A 22,043-nucleotide genomic window follows, 5' to 3' on the forward strand; every position below is an offset into this window, starting at 1 on the left:
TCAGAGAACGGACACATTATACATGTCATAATAATATATATTTTTAAAGGCTTCAGAAAGAATAGATGCATGTATTTGTAACTGATGTGTAGATTTATTTTAACTGTACTGTGATTCAATTGTAAAGCCCTGTTTGTAAAGGTGCTATATTTCAAGAAAAAATGTTTAGTCAAAATCTCACAACAAAAATCTCACAACACCTGTTACCATCGAAAAATAACAAAAAATAAAAAGATGTTATGTTACCGTAGCAAAATGAATAAAATAAAGTAAATAAAGCTTTTTTTCTATAAGTTAATAAAATACTGCGAATGAAAGATGTTAAGCTTAGAAAAGATGTGCATTTCACTAATATTACATTAATCAGTATTAAAGTAACATGACTATGCATTTCAACACCATAAACAATTCCCATCTCTAAATTCAATCGTGGTTAATTTGTCAATACGCTCTCTTGTAATTGAGTACCTATAAGCTTAATGAATAACTAAGTGTGATGAAAAGGGAAGGTTTTAAGATGAGCACTAGACCCCTGTCATGGTCTAGCCTCTCATTTCAACTTCATACATATATGTTCTTTTTTTGAAACGCAAAGACCTTCATGGAATTTTGATATCAACAGATGCTGAATTTGGTGAGTAACTATAGTTTGATCAATTTGAGTAATTCTGTGCTTGCTTTTCAATTTAACTCAGATTTATTTATATAAGCTTTTCACAATTTTACATTGTTGCAAACCAGCTTTACAATGAATCATAGTACAGAGAGTATAGACACAAGTATATGATGAAACATATAGAATAAATGGTATTATTGCAATTTTCCTTCACCAAGATATAGCTTTAATAAGTTCATTAAAGGATGATAATCAAGCTATTTCATGCCAAATACCTGTGTTTGCATTGTTTTTAAACTCATGCAGAGTTTAATACTTAACACGTTGTTAATCAGAATGCCTTGAGAAACTAGAACAAAATTATTGTTCTCCTTCCTTTTTTCAAACTTTATAGTGTGCAATATTTTGTCACACAACTCTGTGATCCTTTTCACACAATATAATACTTTTTTCAGGAGAAGAATGGAGGAACTCATTAAACCGCTTCAAGCTTTAGCAATCTTCTTTATTCTAAGCACAATAACATCGAGGGATGGAGGTATTCTTGACCAAACGTCATTTTTAACATTCATTCTGCTTATTCCAAAAATACAAATTGTGCATAAGAAACTGAATTTGGGTAGTTGACAAATAAACCGCACGGTGTGACATTCTGTAGAAAAAAATAATAATAATATAAAGATAAATCTTTCTTATGACATGTTCTATTAAAATATAAAGATTAATGATATAAACTAGTATATTTACTAATCAGTAAAATTTTGCCGTCATGCCATGGGATTCATGGTACGCTTTATGTCAACTACCCATTTGATCATAATAGCATTTCATAGATTAAGCCCCATTTGTTTCTTCATCAAGTTGAAATTGTATACTTTTCAGAAACGTATCTGCATGTTTGTTCCTTTTACGCCTCAGGTTCTGCCAGAGCTAAAAGTTTGTGGGGGAAGAAGGTTGACTTCATGCAGAAAGATTGCGGTTACTGGCTGTTGAGACCTGAGTACTCCATCCCTTCTCTGGACCAGTTCAGCGTGTGTGTCAATATAAAAAGGAAGATCAACAACTCCGAATGGACCGCATTCATGTACCTGAACCCTAATAAGACAGAGACAGTGCTCGCTGTGAGAGGTCATGGGTCAGAACTCAACATCTTGATGTTCGGAAGAGTGTGGTACACATCTCCTGTGGTAACCTTGGGAAACTGGCATTCAATCTGCGTTACCTGGTCCGGGTTAATGTTGGCGCCAAACGTCTATGTCAATGGCACAGTTATGTCTTTGACATTTAAGTCTGAAGATCCTATGTACCCGAACTGCTGCAGGCTGGCCCCTAATGGCACTCTAACTTTAGCTGTTGCTCACCATTTTGTCAAGGATATGATGGTCTTTGAGAAAGGCACTGAACTGAAAGGTAGTTTAAGTTTGTTCAGGTTGTGGGGAACGGTACGTACACAACAGCAAATATTGGACTTGGCCTGTATTGATGGTAATATACTGCACTGGGAGGCAAGAATTTGGGACAAAGGCCAGGACTGTGTGCCTGTACAAGACCTTGCGTTACAGTGTGGTAAGAGATACACATTTACACAAATAAACAGATATCATTCACGCAATTGAATACCTTCTAGCATTTGTCAACAAGATAATATTCATGTATTAAACAGACTGTTTACCCAAAAAGAAATTCTGTCATCATTTGCTCACCCTCTTGAATTTATAGGTATGTTTTCTCTTTTCTTTATTCACCTTTTTATACAATGCATTTCCTCATGTTCCAGATTGGACTTTTTATGAGGTTGAAGTTACAATTATCATTCTTCGCAAAGATGGTAACAAAACGAACGATTATGATGCTCGGGATATTTCACATCAGTGGGTAAGCTACAGTATGTGATATGTCTATTTTTATTGCTGTTACCAAGACAAATTACAAATAAATGTTTTCTCCTCTCCAAGCTGGGAGCTGTTTTGCCATCGCACATAAGTCTGCATAAAGTTTCAGTGTCTGCGTTGAGGTAAGATAGATCTTGTTCCCCTTCAGTCGGTCTCTCGACGTTGTGTTGACAGACAGACTGGGGTTTGATCTTGAGAACCTATCATCTCCGAGATAAATTTAAAACGCCAATGGGCTTGGCAAATGGCGAACGCACGCCAGTCTCCGCCCTATACATACGGGTATAGAAAAAAGATGGCGGCGGTCATTCAATCAACATTTGTTCTAGAGTTTGTTCTTGTTCAACATTTGATAGAGAATCTTCTACTGCTGGAATCTTACGACGCAGAGCAGCAGACTTCTCCCTCCCCTTCGAAGAGCGGACTTTACATGCCGCCGCCGGACTTCCCTTGGGTGTCTCGACAGCGAGAAGGCGGAACCTGTTTGCCTAGCGGACTCCACCCATTGCCCGCTTTGGTACTCCCTGACCGAGGGTCCCCTCGGCACGGATCTCTTAGCACACAGCTGGCCGTGGGACAAGCGGAAGTAAGCCTTCCCCCCAGTGAGCCTCCTTGCACAGGTCTTGGCACCCGCAAGCAAGGCCTCTGGAATCTCCATGCCTGGCCCACGGACGGGACGAGGAGACCTTGAGTGGCTTAACTCCGGCTGTCAGAGACTGTCCTGCAGGTTAGAGCCCCCACCACTAGGCATATGTGCGCTTATAAGTGGCGCCTCTTCTCGTCCTGGTGTTGTTCCCACGGTGAGAACCCACGGAATTGCTTGATCGGGTCAGTGTTGACCTTCTTACAGAGACTAGAGAGTAAGAATGACTGTCCGTGATGACTGTCAGTACAGGCATCTCAGTATGACCACTACTGTTCCACTGGGAGATTACGTCTCCCTGTAGCGCTCACTTGTGACTCGCCAAGCTAGTCGGTCTCGCTCCGCTTGAGGTTGTGATATGGCTCAGCGCCATGGCGTGTAAAGATAGGTCCCCAGTCTGTCTCTCAACACAACGTCGAGAGACTGACTAAATGTCTTCATGCCACAAGCAATTTGACGGTCCGCTGCAGTGACCGGGAGATACCTCTCAAGTTCGTCAGCCCAAAGGGTGATTGAATGAGCGCCGCCATTTTCCTTTTATACCCGTATGTACGGGGCGGAGACTGGCTTGCTTGTGCCATTCGCCAAGCCCATTGCACCTTTAAATTTATATCGGTGATGATAGGTTCTCAGGATCAAACCCCAGTCTGTCTCTCAACACAACGTCTCGTTCCCTCCATCAGGGAACGGAGGCTACAGACGTAACCGAGACGTTTGGTGGTCCTAGAACAAAATTTGGTGCACTTTATAAAGTTAAATAAAGTTTGAATTTGTTACCATTAGTAAATGCATTAACATAAACCAACCACGAGCAATGTAGTTTTTCCAGCATTTATTAACCCTTGTTAATGTGACTACAACGTTTGATTTAAAAATGTGTATTGTTCATTGTTAGTTTATGTTAGCTAATGCATTAACAAATTCAACCTTATGGTAGAGTGTTACCCAAAAAGTATTTGTTTCTAAATGCATGCAGATGTTTTCTGGCAAGAATCAAGTTTTTTACTCATGTTCTCTGTACCAACAGCTCTAACAAGCGCTCGAGTAGAAATGCGGAGGTATGATTTCAATGCAAGTTTTACAAAAAACATAGATTCAGAACATTAAGATTTCATCGATAAGATGAACAAGATCATTGTTTTTCATTCAGCAGGGCACAAAACATCTGTGGTCCACCCATCCCGGAATCAGCCAGTGAGAATATCTTCTTCATTACATTTCTAATTAATCTGCATTGTGCATTATTTCAAATTGCCTAAATACCTTTCATTCATGGGTTGTGGTATACACTTACCAGCCACATGCATTAATATAGCTTGATAATACATGTTGCATTAAGCACCTGCAAATCTAAGACAGAAGACTGCTAATGTCATCTTCATGTATCTTTATAGGTTTGTTTGTAAGGCTATTCTGAATGTGTTTCCTGATGCTGATGTTGGAAAAATGCAGGATGAAGTGTTGGGTATCTTGGAGATGCCTTACAGTAATGAATACTGCTATCTTAACACAGACCCTGATTTCATCTTCATATACCCTCTTGGTAAATCAACTATGAAAGAAATGTCGATAGAAAACTTTTTTGCTGATTTGGAATAATTTGGCAATAACTGTTAAGAGAGAAACATCTAGAAAAGCTGGTATACATTCTTACAAATAAACGTGCGTAAAAGGTTCTTCAGAGTGATGTTATAGAAGTACAATTTTTGGTTCCACAAAGAACCATTCAGTCAAAGGTTCTTAAAAGAACCATATCTTACTTTTTATAATCTGAAGAGCCTTTTTCTAGCCACAAAGAACTTTTTTTGAAACAGAAAGGTTCTTCAGATGTGAAAGGTTCTTTATGGAACCAACAGGTTCTTCTATGGCATCAAAGAACCTTTTGAAGGACATTTTCTTAAGAGTGTAGCCAACAAAATCTGTAAATCTGTAAAAAAAAATGAGCATTTATCAAAAGTCCCTCATGTGATGAACATTCACTGGGATTTTAACCTTTGCATTGCTGGTGTCATGATCTACCAGATGAGCAAGGGACACTAAACAGTGTTTTTTTTTTTATTTATAGATGTTTTAAATCATACTCTTACTCTATTATCTAATACTTTTAGAGGATCTCTGGCCAGACACATCATCAGCAGTCACTGGACAAACCACAACCTTTCAGGCACCGTCCACAACCGATAGTGTTACTACTGAAAGAACAACAGCCACAAGCCCCATGATGAAAACAACTGTAACAGAAAGTTATTCCACTAGCAAAGAAGCCTCGACAACAGGTGTGAACTGTACCAGAGATATGTGCTTTCTAATCTTTCTGTAGCTTGAAATCATTTGTGGAATTTTATATTCACATTGAGTTCTCTGAACTTATCGTTTTTTCCTTTCAACAGTTTTGATCTCCACAACATCTATAAAAACAACCTTTACAGCATCTCCTATGACAACTGAGGAAACAAGTGTATCCTCAATATCAACAATGTCAAGTTCATACAGTATGTGCATCCATAATTATCTGGAATACAATGTATGATACATAGAAAAATATGACATTCTCTGAACGTTTCTTATCTTCTTTTCCACAGTCACTACCACTGCACCATATACAGAAACCACTTTAGCCGACAGTTCCACCACAATAGCAGAAGTTTTATCTTCCACAACCAGTCAAATATTAACAGTAACCCCATGCCCTTTACTAATTTCAACTGTTGGAGCAAAATCAGGTTAAACATCTTAATGCAAAATTAATTAATTCTTAAGAAACTGTGAATTTTAAAACATATTTTATATTTAATATAAAATCATGTTTCTGGCCTCAGACAGCTTTTTCAAAGTTGCCCTCACGGTGAATATCACTGGATTCAACTATAATCCTGAAAAAATCATTCAATCCTGGGTAAGATCTCAAAAACAATACACTTAAATATTCAAAACGTCATAATGGATGCAATTTTTTTTCATTTTTTTTCTCCATAGCTTAACAAAAGTTTCTCTTGTGAAGATATATCTGTTCTGAACTTTAAACTCTCATCCACCAGGACACATGAACAACCAAAAAGGTTAATCAATGTTTTAATAACAAAGTGATTAAACCAAAAATACAGACAAATATTTAGACTTTCATTTCTCATATGTGCTTTCAGCGTGGAAGAATATACAAAATCATCCAGAGCAGTGGAGGAGGTACGTGCTTCCATTAAATATGGTTTCTGAGTGTAAAATCACAAACACAAGTATTTCATTTACTCCCATTCGCAATCTCATGTGAGAATCTTTCACAATTTGTCTTGCAGCATTTCCCGTTCTCAGTAACCAGGTGAGATCTTTAATAAAAGACAAAAAACACAATGTTCAAAGCGTTTTTATTGTGGTCGTCTGAGGTCTTGATCTCTGCTCGTTCTCAAACACAGCTGCACCTTTCAAACTAAGGTAACAACCTCCTTGAACAACGAAGAGACAAAAGAGCAGATTCAAAAGCTTTTGGACCAACCTTACATCAGTGGAGCAATATATCTGGATGCTCGACCCGAGGACATTTTAATCTATCCTATTGGTACGTACATGTTATTTTAGACCAAAAGGCTGGCTGTCACATCATTAATGTCTCCATATATGTCATAGGACTGTAATTTAGATAGCAACTGAGTTCTATGAAAATGACTCTTCATGTTTAGACCCAGGGTCTTGTCCTGGACACAGACATCACACCAGACAGGGGCTTTTTACCTGGCCGGAAACTGCAGCTGAGCGCACGGCTGAACATTCATGCAGGGGAAATCCTGGAAAGAAGGCTTACAGAAAATGGTGAGGGCAACATATCGCTGCTGTCCTTCTGAAACCTTGCATCTCCATATTTCATGACTTTTATAATTTGCCATAAATCATCATTATTAGTCACCCTTTCTGTTTGTCACTTGGTTTTGCAAATATCTAACCTATAAAAAGTATTCAACATTTGTCATCTTTTGTTTTTTAAAAAGGTTTTTTCTATTTTCTAAAAATGGAATGAATTTGGAAATCCGATGTTTCAGAATTACAGCAACGATATGAGACTTGAACTAAGACACAATTTATGATAAATACCCATACCTGTCTGATTTGTAAATATTATACAATTTGAAATTCTAAACTAATACAAAAAGGAATAGTTTAAAAGGGCAATAAAAAAGCAAAAAAATAATGAAATGTTTTATGCCGTTTGTAATCTCATCTTAAATTTACAACATTGGCAACAATTCTCCAGCAGGTTGCAAATCAGTTTGGTGCCAGTAGGATGGTTGATACTGCACTTTGAATCATATTAAAGGAATTCTGTCATCATTTATTCACCCTCATGTCATTTAATACCTGTATGTGACTCTTTCCAGTGTTGTTTGTTATCAATGTAATTGTTATCAATGTTATCAATGTAATTAGACATAATTTTAACTCCACCATCAGGGATATTGCTTCAATCATTTCATTTAAAAAGAGGAAGCCATCTAACTTTTTATTTGAAGGGCTGCTTTAAACCAGTCAACCATTTGTATAGTCCAGATAACACCGTAATTTATGCTAGAACTGTTTGCAGGATCAATTTCATTGCAAAGGTTGATTTACAGTAGGCCTATGTGTGCTTTCACCATGTTTTGTGTTTTATACAACCCAACAAGGTATATACAGGTGTTAAACGTGAACTCTAACCATAAAGACAGTTTAAGATAATCGTGTATCTTTATATATCTTAAAGCAATACAGATCTTTGTGCAATAATTATTGGGAAAATCAATATAAATAATTCACGGTTTGATTGGTTTATTGGTTGTTACTTACTCACCTTCTGTCCAAACAGCATGCTGGATGCAGTTTCCAACAAAGCTCTTTGGAGAACTCCAGACTTGATGCTGTGTCATGTGGTGGTCAACAGTATGTCAGATCTAGAAGACATTACAATTACTGCAGGTAAACTACTCAGTTTATATATCCATGCACTGTATCCAGTGTATTATTATGTGACATTTTTAAACATACCAAATTCATCCCCTATATAGACAACGCAGAAGATATTCTCATTATGATCGAAGACATACTGCATGAGAACACAGTTCTGAATGAGCTTGAGATCGAAACCGTGCTGAAAAAACTGTCTGATGTGATAAATGTCAGTGTCATCACTCAGCAATTGGGAGAGGTCATTATAAACATCACATCTGACATACTGGAGTCTGAAAGCAACCTGCTTCCTTTCACCAACAGGTGTGCATCACACAATAACAATTATGAGCTACTGTATATGGGACATTTATTGTATTTGTTTCATCACAAATTGCCAGTCAATGCTAAACTGATTTAGCATTGACATATGTTACACATATTGCTTCTGCTGTTATATGAGAAGGTTTTATGAGATTTTATACCCGTAAACAAATCTTTACCTGTGTGTACAAAGTATTCTGAACATCACAGAGGCAGTTGGAGACCAGATGTTCGGTTTCACCGGCCAGTCCAGCAGTTTAGTAGCTCCTGCCTTGGCAATATCAGTGGTCAATATTGACCCAACAAATTTCCACAACCTCACATTCGGAGTTTCATCTACTAACAAAGGCAGTTACACTGAGGTGAGCACACCTGATGGAACAGGTGAAAATAATATGAATTATTTATTTATTATATAGTTGTAGTAGTGGTGGTAGTAGTAGAAGTACTTTTAATACTATTAATAGTAATAACTTATTTTTTTATTGATCTGTTTACTATTCTTGTTGATAACAATAACAATAAATTATTATGATTTTTGTTTTTACTTTATTATCATTATTATCAAATAACAGTACAATGATTATTTGTTAGTTATGTTTGTTATGGTTTTGTATTATTGTTATTATTAATATTATTTAATGACTTCAATACCATTCAATCCAAGTTCATGTGCACAGAAGTATACGTTGTATACTGCAGAGGTAAACCATTGTTAAAAAAATCTATCACAATTTAAAAGTCACAGAGTTATCATGAAACTGTAACTTCTCCTGTAGATTTATATCAACAAGGACCCTTTTGATGGTACAGTGGCCTTCATCTTGCTACCCTCTGTAATACAAGAAAACTTTCCTATCCTTAATCACACCAGCCCTCGCATTCAGTTTCAGTTTTATGGCGTTCCAACTCTCTTTCAGACTAAGGTAACTCCATCACACCGTTACAGATCTTATTTGCGCTGGTTGTTGGTGTGACGCATTATTTTGTTACACTATGTGTGAATTTGTCTCAGGGTGACGCAGAAGGAAAACAACTGAACACTTATGTTGTGTCTGCAAGTGTAACTAATTCTACGGGTACCATCCAAAACTTGAAGGAGTATGTTGTTGTTACTCTGCACCATTTAAAGGCCAAGACAGTAAGTGGAACTGTTAGATGCCTATGATTTAAACACTGGTAGAAATATTTCAACTGTCTTTGATTTTGACAGCATGACCAGGATGTGCAGTGTGTATACTGGGATTTCAATAAGAATGGTAGGTCACTTGAAAATATTCACTATCAAAGGAAAATATTATTTGTTCCACACTGGGTGCTGTCTTTTATAAACATGTCCTGTTTTAGATGGATATGGTGGATGGAATCCAAACGGATGCTGGACATATAATGTCAGCAAAGATTACACAACCTGCCTGTGTGACCACCTGACTCATTTTGGAGTTCTGCTGGTATGTTGGGATTGTATTGAAAATCCATCTATAGGTATTCTGATCTTAATTTGGACTTCTGAGTAGATAACATTAAATTTGTTACAGCAAAATATTATATTAGTATATTAATGAAAAAGGTTAACCTACATTTTGGGTGAACTATGCCCTTAAAATGGGTAATCATAAAGTCATAAATCCATAAAGTCTTTAATCAATTATTATTAAATTATTATGATTAATAAATAATAAATAATTTGAATATGAATACTAATCGTAATAAATTATACAATTGTATAGTGCATTATAAACTACCGTTCAAAAGTTTTGAAGCACTAACTTATCTCTTATTGATATGTAATATCTATTTTAGTATTTGTTTTTTAATTTTATATATTTTTATTTGTTATTATTATTATTTAGCAAAATCATACTCCTGGCATTTTATCATTCTAAATGTCTCACTCCTTTTTTAACAGCGTCTTTTATGGGCTCTTATTGACTGCTGTTCTTCATTATTTGGTCCTACTGTGTATATATATATATATTATAGTGGTGGGCATAGATTAATTTTTTTAATCTAGATTAATCTAGATTAATTCCAAAATTAATCTAGATTAATCTAGATTAAAATGGCTCATTTGAATTCTGCCGAAGGCATTCAGAATATGTGTGCTACCCAAATAATGACTAAAAGTAAGTCTTTGAGAACGGGTTTCTCAAGCCAGGTGGCGCATTAGACCAGGGACTCATCTCCTGTTTCCAAAATGCATCACAAACTGCTTGAGAAAGCTGTTCTACTATGATAATTGGTGATGAAAATTAAATTATGTTCAATAAGATGAACTTGTGTTTACTTCCGCATTAGCTAAGGGATGATTTCCGTTTAGGTGGTACTTGAGACTGGAGCTCCTACAGTACATTTACATTTAGTCATTTAGCAGACACTTTTATCCAAAGCGACTAACAAAGAGTGAGGGAGCAACCAGCGATATGTCATACAGGAGCCATAATACATTAGATCTCAATACAAAGTTACTGGTTTCAACTAAAGCTAGACCACTACCTGTTGAGAGAAAGTGTTTTTTTTAAACCAATTCCGCATTGCACAAGGTGCAAACAACCTTAGTCTTGTCGATGTTTCTATTGGGAAGCTTCTTAAAAATGAATATTCCCTGAAGCAAACCCGGCGGCTTCATAGCTGCATCCATGTTAGCACGTCACGTTTGATGCGGCAATTTCACAGTAACGTTATGTTGTGTTCAGACCAAACGCGAATGCGGCGTCAAGCGCGAGTGATTTAAATGTTAATGCAAAGAGCCAATAGACCTACTTGCTGCGCGAATCGCGCGAATGAAGCCCTGGTTATGAGATGATGAGCCGGCTTCTGCTTCCGCGAATGACGCGAGTTGAAAAATCTCGTTCTCGCTCCGTACAGTGCAGTTAAGCTGGTATACATCCGCGCTAAAATATCAAGGTGAAAGTCATCATAGCTTGCGCAGTATAGACCCATCTCCCAACCCAACTTTGAGAATAGATTAACGGCGACATTTTTTTTAACGCGCGATAATAGTCTCACTGCGTTAACGGCGTTAACGCCGTACGCCCACTAATATATTAGTTTTCTAATGAAACAAATTACTGAAGTATTTTTTAACATACACATTTACGTCACATGTATCATAACTTTAGTACCATATTGTACACAAGAAATCATCTGCCAAGACCATAAAAGTTATAAATTATAAATTAATATTTATCTGAAATTAAGGATGTGTCCAGAACTCCCATTGATGAGAAGAATGAAAAGATCCTAACTCTCATTACTTACATGGGCTGTGGTGTGTCTTCTTGTTTTCTGGGGATCACAGTGCTAACATACAGTCTCTTAGAGTAAGAGCTCTGATGCTATTATATCTTATATATAATGATGCTATTATTATCATAAGAAGCAAGTTACTTCAATGCATTGTATTTTAAAACAGGAAACTGAGAAGAGACTACCCATCCAAGATTCTGTTAAACCTGTGTCTCGCTTTACTCGGACTCAACATGATATTCCTGCTGAACTCCTGGATCTCATCTTTTGGGATCTATGGCCTCTGCATTGCTGTGGCAATGACTTTACACTATTTCTTATTGTCATCCTTTACATGGATGGGCCTGGGAGCTGTAAATATGTACTTGGCTTTGGTCAAAGTATTTAATGTGTATGTGCCCTCATACATCTTGAAATTCTGCTTTCTTGGATGGGGTAAGACTTTAAACAAGCCTATTCAAATACATAGTAACGTATCTCTTCATGTTTATAGAGATTTATATTCAAATCATTTACTATAATTTTCTCCTTCAACAGGTATTCCACTAATAATATGTGGCTTGATACTGGCTGTGAAGAGAGATGCATATGGAATGATCACTTCCAGTGATTCCCAAATGACATTGGATGATTCAGATATGTTGTTAGTGATGTTCAATATTTACATGTTTGCGGATTTTTGGAAACCCTGTGGCTCAGTGGTGCCTTTAAAATATTATTAACTGTCTCTATCTTTCCTAGTTGCTGGGTGCAAAATGACATTGTGTTTTACGTGTCGGTGGTGAGCTACATAGCCCTCATACTCCTATGCAACAGCGCTATCTTCTTAGTGGTTCTGATCCAGATACGAAACATGCAGGTCAATCAGCCCGCCGGGACTCGGAGTGGTCTCTCGAAAGACCTGCGTGCAGTCGCAAGCCTCACCTTTCTGCTGGGTCTCACCTGGGCTCTGGCATTTCTTGCATGGGGTCCTGTCAAAGTGTTTCTTCTCTACCTGTTCGCCATACTCAATAGCCTTCAAGGTAGGAAAATGCACAAACATACATTTAGGAAGAGTTTTATTATCCTTTCTGATAACAATAAATCTTGTAATTTTTTCAGGATTCTTTATATTTGTGTTCCACTGCCTCATGAAGGAAAATGTACGTAAGCAATGGAGAGTGCATCTATGCTGTGGGGTTTTCAAGCTGCAAGACTACTCTGGTAAGGCACACAATCTTAACAATGTTGCAATACACAAGCACTAACTTTTCTGATTGTTTTCAGAATGGACTCAAACAGCAATGGAGGTTACCAAGCCTAAACCCACTCCACCAAATAAGTTCCCTTTTATTGCATCTGTGAGATCCATCAAGTCTAATTCAACCCAGAGCTCATCGGTTTCCTCAGAATACAGCCAACATCAAGCGTCTATCACAGGACCCAACATGGGTAAAAATCTATTATACATCAATACAATATATTTAAGAGCTATAAATATAGGCATGATTTAAATATCTTTGTGTTTACTTTTACCTATGATAGATTTTGTATATGACAACAGTTTGGTAATACCAAGGGCCAGGACAGGACTGATGCATCCAGCCACAGGAAGTGGACATGATTTGTTCCCAAAGCTGACAAAGGATGGCTTAGACATAGACATTTATAATAAATAATGTTGATTGTGTGTGTTATCTACTACTCTTTTTAGATAACTTTCAGTTTTAAAATATAACCTGGATTTTTAAAGAGAAATGAATATCATGTTATGGAAAGTAACAAATAAGCCAAATTTTGCATCATGTAAGGGAAATATCTAAACCATCTAAGTATGCACCAGATGGATCATATTTTCTAAATATATATGAAAATGTAGTAAATAAATCACATAACTGTATGTTTATATAATACAAATATAACTAAATCCTTTATTGTAAATACATATATAAAAGGTATATCCTTTCTTTGTGTGAAAGTGTCTTATTTGTTTAAAAAAAAGACCTGCACACATCTCTGATACGAGTGGAACCATAAACCGGAACTATACATGTGAATGCGACAGTTTTATTCCGGAAGATTAAACTCGTTGGACTCCCGCTTTGCCTTCGGAAGTACAACATTTAGACGTCTTGGTGGTTCAGCAGCACAAAGGTGGGATCTCTTGTTGATTTGTTTTCATTTTTATAAATCTTTCCCTCCACATTTAGTTCACTCCATATAATAAAGCCATTCACCTTCAGATCAGTATACGTATAACAGGATTAACGTTCCCTAGACGGTGAATGAACAACGTTAGCTGGATTTAGCCGTTAGTTCCGTCTGTTTCATCCTTTATCCAGACGTGATATATTTATAAGTTAACTAAAAAATACGGTGGCGGATAAAGATCAAATTACATCAAATACATGGACGTTGCACGGGTTCCTCTAGGAATATGGTCCCTTACGTCTCCTTTCACCCATTTTACTTATTTTTAATTATTAGTTTACAAAGATGTTCTTCAAAACGTGTCTTGTTTGACCTTTCGGTTGCGTCTTGTGTCGGTTTTTGTAGATGAGCGGAGACTCGGACGGTAATAAAGAGTTTCACGAACAGCTCCGTTTGCAGCAGCTGTATGGACAGGGGGCAGAAGGTAAAAATGATCCATACACCTTTGTCGATCCAGAAGACGGAACTGCGTATGACTGGGACCATGAAAAGCGGGCGTGGTTTCCAAAGGTAAAGTGGTCCTCTCCCTAATTCACAATGTTTTCATAACCTGTGTCATTGATTTGGGAAAAGTACAAGATGGTGTGTAATTATGTCCTTTTATTTATTTTTTGTAGATAAATGATGACTTCATTGCAGCATATCAAGCAAATTATGGGTTCAATGAAGAAGGTGTCCCTGATCCGGCTGCTGCTGAATCTCTTCCTGGCAAACCAGAAGAGCCCAAGAAACCAAAGGAACCTATGAAACCAGATGAACCGATGACATCAGATGAGAGTTCCGACGCAGGAAAAGCTAAAGCAGAAAAGAGAAAAGCAGATCCAGGTATGCCCAGGCGAGTCATTGTAATTAATATTCTAGTAAATCAGGTTTTAATAATAATTGTTGAGAGTAATAACAATTATCATGTTTTAAATTCCACAGGCTGGTTTGAAGTTGAAAAGGCTAAAAACACAAATGTCTATGTGACAGGTAAACTATTATATTATGTGTTGTTGATCATGTATAGTTTTGGATGATTTTGTGAATACAGGTGTGTCTCCATCTAGTGGCCCAAAATGAAAATCTACGTTTGTTTCACACATGTTTGCATTTCAACCAGGTCTTCCTCCAGACATAACTCCTGATGAATTTGTAGAGGTCATGTCCAGATGTGGAATCATCCTGCGTGATCCGATCACAGAGGAATATAAAATCAAGCTCTATAAGGACAAGCAGGGGAACCAAAAAGGAGATGGACTTTGTTGCTACCTGAAGGTAAAGCATCCTAATGGCTTACTAAGACCTTGCAACACGGAAGTGAATAAAACAGTTTTTTTCTTTAACTGTACCTATATTATGTAAACATATACACTTATCAAGTTTTTTTTGCGTATATTCATGTAGTTTGTAGAAGAGCAAATTGTGGTGCCCATATTGATTGTGTGTTTTCTCTTGCAGATAGAGTCTGTGGCTCTCGCCGTGCGCCTCTTGGATGAGACAGAGATTCGTGGCTACAAACTGCACGTGGAGGAAGCGAGATTCGAGCTCAAAGGAGACTATGATGCCAGCAAGAAAAAGAAAAAGAACAAGGACTATCGCAAGAGGCTCCAGCAGCAACAAAAGTAAGAACATTGTCAAACAGACACGTTTTGTAACATTTAGGTTCTTGAGTTGCTGAATAACACGTCTATTTGTTATAATTCTGATAACAGACAGTTGGATTGGAGGCCGGAGAAGGCCGGGGAGGTTCGCAAAAGGCATGAAAAAGTTGTCATCATTCGAAACATGTTTCATCCAAGCGATTTTGAGGCAAGAGTCGAATGAAAACACACAATACACACAGAGCAAACTGCAACATACTAATGATGTTAGGGTAAAGAAAAACAACTTAGTTGCTGACATTCAATGTCAAATGTGGGTATCAAAAGTACCTAATGCTTCCTATGAAAAATACTGCTTGCAAAGCCAAATATGGTATGTTTATTTACAGCTCAGAATAAACTCAGCCTTCCGCTGGTATTTAAGATGTGTTAATTATATGAATGCCCATAATTAGTAACAGTGTTTTAAAGCTACAACATTGTTTAGTTACTGTGTAACAAGATAAGTCTGTGCGTGTCAGAGTATATAGCAGGTCCGTCTGCATTCCTCAAGTAGGTGCAACTCCAGGTAAAGATGTGAGCAGGAATGCAGGTGTGGATCTGCAACTGAACTATCATCAGGGCTCTCTGACGGTTAATTGTGTTAAAAGAGCAAAGCTGGTGCCTAAGATTAATAAACTATGTTTTTAATTCTTTAACACTTCTTATAAAGAATCAAGGATGTAACTTTTTAAACTTTATAAAAATAAAATTTACAGTAAAGGTCAGAGGTTAGACACTCCTACTTAGACTTAAAAACTATTTTATACCTTTTTAAAGTATTTAGTCATCGAAACTATGAAATGAAGAGACATTTTTTGTTTTTATATACTTCTAACAAATTAGAAAGTAAAACGTTTTTTTTTCAAATAGGTTTCACCTCAATCATAAACCTTCTGAACGAAGGGTTTAAGATTATGAGTAATTTTTACTGGTTGTGTATTTTAGTTATTATACAGCCGCATATAAAGCGAAAAGACTGCTCCAAAAACTATTTTCATTTTTTTAGATTTATTATTTATGTGGATGTGTTTTTAGTAAAATGATTATTATGTGGGTTTTTTTCAGAAATTTGGAACGCGACAACCTGGTCAAAATGACAAATTACATGTTAAAATAAAACATGTTTTTACATGTTTTTTAGGCACAGTACAAAAATGAATATTTGACAGAATAAACCAGATTTTTTTGACCAGCTTGCATGCATCTTGGTGTTCTCTTCACATTGCTGTTGTGTAGTTTTGTCATTCCTGAGGTTTGATTTTGTTGGAATTCGACTGGAGTAGTTCTTTATATAATGTTTGCTTATGTTTGTGCAGGAGGATCCTCTCGAGCTGAATGAGTACAGAGACGACCTCCGAACAGAATGCGAGAAATTCGGCCAAGCGAGGAAGGTCATCATTTTTGATGTAAGTCTGAATGCATCTCAATCTCTGTACCCGTCATGCATTTCTATCCTTGCCTTTGAATCATTTGCCCATTTGCTTATGTTCTCCACATCTTTCCATTGGGAAACAGAGGCACCCTGATGGAGTGGCCTCCGTTTCTTTTAAAGAAACTGAAGAGGCGGATGCATGTTTGGCCGCCCTGAATGGACGCTGGTTTGGAGGGAGGCAGCTATCAGCACAGCTGTGGGATGGTGTTACTGACTACCAGGTAAAAAACGGTTACCAAGTGTTATGTTTAATGAAATAGATCACACAAAAATTGAAGTAAACCTTACATTTTAGCAATAGTATGTATGACTTTACAGTTAAAAAATACAGTGTTTACGTCACATCATGGACTTTTGTTTCTGGTCATCCAGGTTGAAGAAACATCACGAGAGCGAGAAGAGAGATTGAAGGGCTGGTCCACTTTCCTGGGTGTCGAGAATGCCACAGCAGACTCTTCCAAGGGAGAAACGCATAGTGCAGAAAATAAAAACACAACCACACAAGTTATAGAAGAACAGGCCCAACAGGAGGAGCAGAAGGAAGAGCACAAGGGAGAACAATCGGAGGGGGGTGAGAAAGAGAAGGGGGACACGGAAGGAGGAATGGCATCAACCGACAGCAGTTTAGCAGGAAGTGACGATGAAGATGTGTAGAAACAAGTGAAAAACGTCCCATCATAAAAAACACTCAACAGATGTGTTGTCTGCTGTGTTTTGCATTTGATTCCTTATCGCTCATGATATATCTGTGTATTTTAACATATAAAAATCTAGTGATTTGGAGGGAAAATGTTAACATTTGACTGTACATAGTAATTTGGCTTCCTCATTTACCTTTATGCTCCTGCATTTCAATGTCTTAACATCTGTTAATCATTTTATAATAAAACCATTTTGTGCCCATATAATTGTTTTGTGAGTTTATGATCCATATTGGGAAGGAGACATGTTGATATGAATGAAGAAAGCAGAGTTTCCATCAAAAGTCTGTGATGTCTGGTTAAGATTCCCTTGTTCAACTTGTTCGGGTGCATTTTTTAGAGCGCAAGTAAGGAAGTACGTACTCTTTCGCGCTCGTTATCACATTTGGCATGTTTTAGTTTCACGTTCGGAGAATGGATGTGTTGTGATTTGGTTTGTCCGAGCATCGCGCGGAACATGTCGGAGATTTGATGTCCTGTGAATGTCGCAAAAGTGTCGTCTTTATACGAGGGGTCCGCAGCGACTGTAGCTACAACAAACGTGGGTTTCATATTTGTCGTTTTTACGGTAGCTCATTTTTAAACGAACCGTTTCTTAGTGAAGTATTTCAGTTTGTGGTTCGGTGATACTGTCTTGTATCTGACTGCACTTTTTACGTGTTTTGTAAAGTAATTGTTTCTAAGATTGCAGTCAAGCTAAAGTCTTAAAAGTGCAACTTTTTAGAGCCATGTCGAGATACTCTACTGCGTTTTAGAATAATGTGAGTGTTATACAATTTAAAAGTTATACAAACTTTCGTCAAATTGAGAAATGATCACAAGTTTCTCAGAGAATTTAATGTTTTATTGTACTTCTACCAATTTCCACATATCACTTGTTTACTTTACAAAATGACAATTAATGGAATTGTAAGAGACATGGAGAAAATGAAAGGCTTTTATTCCCCTAAGATACATTAATAATGTTTATTAATATTTTTTATGGTAAACCACAGTAATGAAAACTATGGTTTTAGTACAGTTGCTATAGTTTAACTGTGGTGTTTGTAGTAAAACTATAGTCAACTTGAGATTTTTACTTTGAAATGCTCTATAAATCAATATGTATTTCACATGTAATACTGTCTGTATTATACAAAGTGCCATTCAAGTAAATATGACTTGATGTCTAAATTAGGATGATGGCAGATGAGAAGTCTAAAGATCCTCCTCAGCTTTTCACTTACTATCAAGGCGATATCAACACTGCCGTGGATGAGCACTTCTTCCGTGCCCTGAACAAGGCCACCATACCAAAAGACTTGACCACGAAAGCTAAAGACAGCAAAAGGACCTTCAAATCTGGTGTGCTTTATTTTATTAATCTTCTGAACAAAACTTTAATTTCTTTTTTTTGTCTGATCATTTAAGTGATATATTCTGTTGGTCATATAATCAAGGGTTTTCCGTATTACAGATCTCCCCCAGTCATCATGGGCATACCCCTACAACTCCTCAAAGCTGTCCCAGCTGACACCCGTTGACAATGCACCTCAATCCCAGGGGGTTATTATGAATCCCCCTGGATCATCATCATCATCACTCTGGACTTCTTCATCCAGACAGGGTACAGCCTTTGAACTTCCTCAAATGCTGTACCCACAGCCCAACGTTCCTCAGAGCAGCCCCAACACTTACCTGAACCTCTTACAAATGGATCGGCCCGCAGGGGGCATCATGATCTCTCCCTTTTCAAAATCAGATGCCAGGCCAGAATGGAATGCTGGCACAGCCTATAAAGACATACCTGGAAGCAGAATGGGCCTTGATTCAGGTTCTCTATAATGTTAACTATACTTTTCATTTTGTTAATTAGAATAGTAAAGTACATATAATGCATGTGGATAGAAGTTTTGCTTATTTCGAATTTGACTTGCATTAGGAAAATGAATGGACAACATTTTCTTTCGTAATGTGGTCATGTTGTGTTTTTCAGGTGTGCCTGTCACAGAAACCAGTAAGGATTTGTACTGGTATTGAAGAGGTGATTTGTGGCTCAAGAGATTACATCAAGAAATGTCCATTTTGAGCATTCTTATATTATGTGAACTAATGCAGTACTTTTGGACTGCTTTTACTGTGACTCACACAATAACATTCATATTATTGTCAGAAATTCCTTACAGATGAATTTAAGTTAATTACTTTTTTTAGTCATAAGTGTCTTAAGTAAGGTGGCTTTAAATTTACAGCATAGTAAAATATAAGGGATTAGAAATTTCACTTCTCAATGTTTGACGGGTGAATGGGGAAGTAAAACCTATTTATATAAGGAGATACACCTTGGCAAAGACAATGTCTTTGCATTTGAACAATTTTTAATAAACGTGTTGTATATAAAGTTCTGTTTTAAAATAAAATAATATTGCTGGAGATGTCATTGTCTCTGAGTAAGAGGTTTTGTAATGTTATTGCTTTCCTGTAGTTCAGTGGTAAGAGCATGGCACTAGCAATGCCAAGGTGTTGGGTTCTATCCCAGGGATTACACATACTCAGAAACAGTATAAATGTAAAATGTATGTAAGTCTCTTTTTATAAAAGCGCCTGCTTAATACATAAAAATGTAAATGTAATGTTTGACACGGCACATTTTTTTACGTAAATGCAATTTGTAAATGCACAGTTATTTGACAAAATTTTACAAATTTTCAAGTGTGGCTTAAGAGCACAATACACAGAAGTTCAAACATATCACTGTTATTTTTCAGAAACTCTGTATCTCCATATTTCGTGATTTAGATTTTTTTGTGATAAATCATTACTATTAGTCACCCTTTATGTCTGTCACTGAGTTTTGTAAATTTCTAAAAATACAGTGACAATATTCAAAATGTTGTTGAACATAAAACTAATGACCGCACCAAAGAAAGTAAATTCCTAAATTTTTTGGTGTTTACAGGCAAATACAGTGTTGTTGTTTTTTAAATGTAGAGATAGCAGGCTGAAATCACTGAAAATTCAACAGTACGAATCTGACATTTCGTTTCCAGGGGGAACAATATCTGACAATAACATTCGCAGCCATCAGGATGTGTGACCATCAAAAATGTAGGTGGTTTTAAAGAGCACCTTCCAGGCGATCCCATTTTTCAACCTTTAGTCAGAGTATAATGTTGCTGTTAGAGCATAAATAATACCTGCAAAATGATAAAGCTCAAAGTCCAGTGCTAAGCGAGATATTGTATTTAACAGAATTCGCTTTTCAAGGACTACAGAGAACGGCTGGATCGGACTACAGCGCTCTACTTCCCGGGAACATGATGTCACCATTCCGATTGCTTTTAATAACCTCCGCCCAGAGGATACGTCAAAAAGGCGCAAGGTCTAGAGAAGTGGAAGAGCCGCTTGAGTAGTGTTCGGTTATCAGAGATCGTAAACATTTGACTACACGCTAAACAACTTTCACTTTCATCACAGTCCTACAGCTGGTAATAAGAATTCAGCTACGCACATTCTAAGATAACCAATGGTCAAATAAAAGCTCTCATGACTTTAACTGTGAAAGCTGTTATGTGTAATTCACTGATATTGTATGTGTCTGCGCAAACTTCTTAAACACTTCTATGAAACGTCCTTGAAGTCCTGCTTGCAAACGCACCTGGTCAATCTGCTTGTTTTATCCAACTCGTGTCCAATATAAAAAAACTAACGCTTCTGTTATTAGTGTTATTTTATATAACCAGTCTGACGCCATTCGATCCGGTGTCATTCCCCTCGCCATAGTAGGTAATAAATGTGTTTTATCTCTAACAAAGATTGACGTTTGCTCATGCACTTATATACGTCCAATCACAACAGCCTGCGAAGCCAATCACGAAATACCTGGTCAGCTTTACCAATCAGAGCGTTTCGGAAGGAGGGACTTTTTGTAGACCGGAAGAAATCCAGTCGTTTTGTTAGAAGTAGGACAGCGATGAACTATAGACTTGAAATATGTGAAATAAAAAGCGTTTTTTTATTATTTTTTTATAATATGAACATCCATTGTGAACAACCAAAGCCTCTAAAACAGCCGAAGACTGGGTCCTTTAAAATAAAGGTTAATTCTAAAATCTGTTTGATCTAATCTGTTTATTTTTACTTTTGAGAGTAAATTCCCTTAAGTGTATTTAAGACTCTAAACTAAAGTAAAGTGGACAACAGAGCCATCTTGTGGCCAAATGACGCAAATGCATATATAAACATTTGTAATATGTAAATAGAAATGTCCAATGTGCGCATATATTCTGACCTGTGAGAATACCCCATTTTAGTCTTTAAAGGTATTCAAGCGAGCACACATTTAAAAAAAACATTTGCACACTTTAAACAGTCCTGCAATGTGCCTTTACATGTTGAACTCAAAATTCACTAATGTGTCTTTTCAATGGAAACATCACTAAAATTGCCACTACTTTGAGTCGTAAAGGTCCTGAAGGTTC

At 36.9% G+C, this 22,043-nt stretch overlaps 3 protein-coding genes across 3 annotated transcripts; all 3 read left to right on the plus strand.

Annotated features, from left to right (window-relative positions):
* The first annotated feature begins 541 nt into the window (after window positions 1-541).
* Window positions 542-13,436, plus strand: LOC130411434 (adhesion G-protein coupled receptor G4). The gene is made up of 31 exons (XM_056736052.1): window positions 542-634; window positions 1,072-1,154; window positions 1,535-2,182; window positions 2,394-2,491; window positions 2,572-2,630; window positions 4,179-4,209; window positions 4,302-4,345; window positions 4,546-4,694; window positions 5,260-5,427; window positions 5,542-5,643; window positions 5,734-5,874; window positions 5,971-6,047; window positions 6,128-6,210; window positions 6,295-6,334; window positions 6,445-6,467; window positions 6,562-6,704; window positions 6,826-6,955; window positions 7,983-8,092; window positions 8,182-8,386; window positions 8,580-8,748; window positions 9,166-9,312; window positions 9,402-9,527; window positions 9,600-9,645; window positions 9,734-9,837; window positions 11,588-11,709; window positions 11,802-12,070; window positions 12,173-12,278; window positions 12,377-12,657; window positions 12,737-12,838; window positions 12,902-13,066; window positions 13,160-13,436. Exons 2-31 carry the CDS (start codon window positions 1,079-1,081, stop codon window positions 13,291-13,293), a joined length of 4,098 nt encoding a protein of 1,365 aa, XP_056592030.1. The 5' UTR covers window positions 542-634; window positions 1,072-1,078; the 3' UTR covers window positions 13,294-13,436.
* Window positions 13,437-13,693: 257 nt separating this feature from the next.
* On the plus strand, window positions 13,694-17,785 carry htatsf1 (HIV-1 Tat specific factor 1). The gene is made up of 10 exons (XM_056736675.1): window positions 13,694-13,768; window positions 14,171-14,335; window positions 14,443-14,650; window positions 14,750-14,797; window positions 14,928-15,082; window positions 15,266-15,429; window positions 15,520-15,616; window positions 16,767-16,856; window positions 16,966-17,103; window positions 17,255-17,785. The coding sequence occupies exons 2-10, from the start codon at window positions 14,171-14,173 to the stop codon at window positions 17,534-17,536; spliced, it is 1,347 nt and encodes a 448-aa protein (XP_056592653.1). The 5' UTR covers window positions 13,694-13,768; the 3' UTR covers window positions 17,537-17,785.
* A 146-nt stretch (window positions 17,786-17,931) lies between these two features.
* Window positions 17,932-19,995, plus strand: si:ch73-52f15.5 (uncharacterized protein LOC100150557 homolog). Its single transcript, XM_056737107.1, has 4 exons — window positions 17,932-18,124; window positions 18,761-18,927; window positions 19,040-19,396; window positions 19,559-19,995. Exons 2-4 carry the CDS (start codon window positions 18,762-18,764, stop codon window positions 19,600-19,602), a joined length of 567 nt encoding a protein of 188 aa, XP_056593085.1. The 5' UTR covers window positions 17,932-18,124; window position 18,761; the 3' UTR covers window positions 19,603-19,995.
* The last annotated feature ends 2,048 nt before the right edge of the window (window positions 19,996-22,043 follow it).

Source organism: Triplophysa dalaica, chromosome 22, assembly GCF_015846415.1.
Source record: "Triplophysa dalaica isolate WHDGS20190420 chromosome 22, ASM1584641v1, whole genome shotgun sequence".
In the NCBI taxonomy this organism is placed as follows: domain Eukaryota; kingdom Metazoa; phylum Chordata; class Actinopteri; order Cypriniformes; family Nemacheilidae; genus Triplophysa; species Triplophysa dalaica.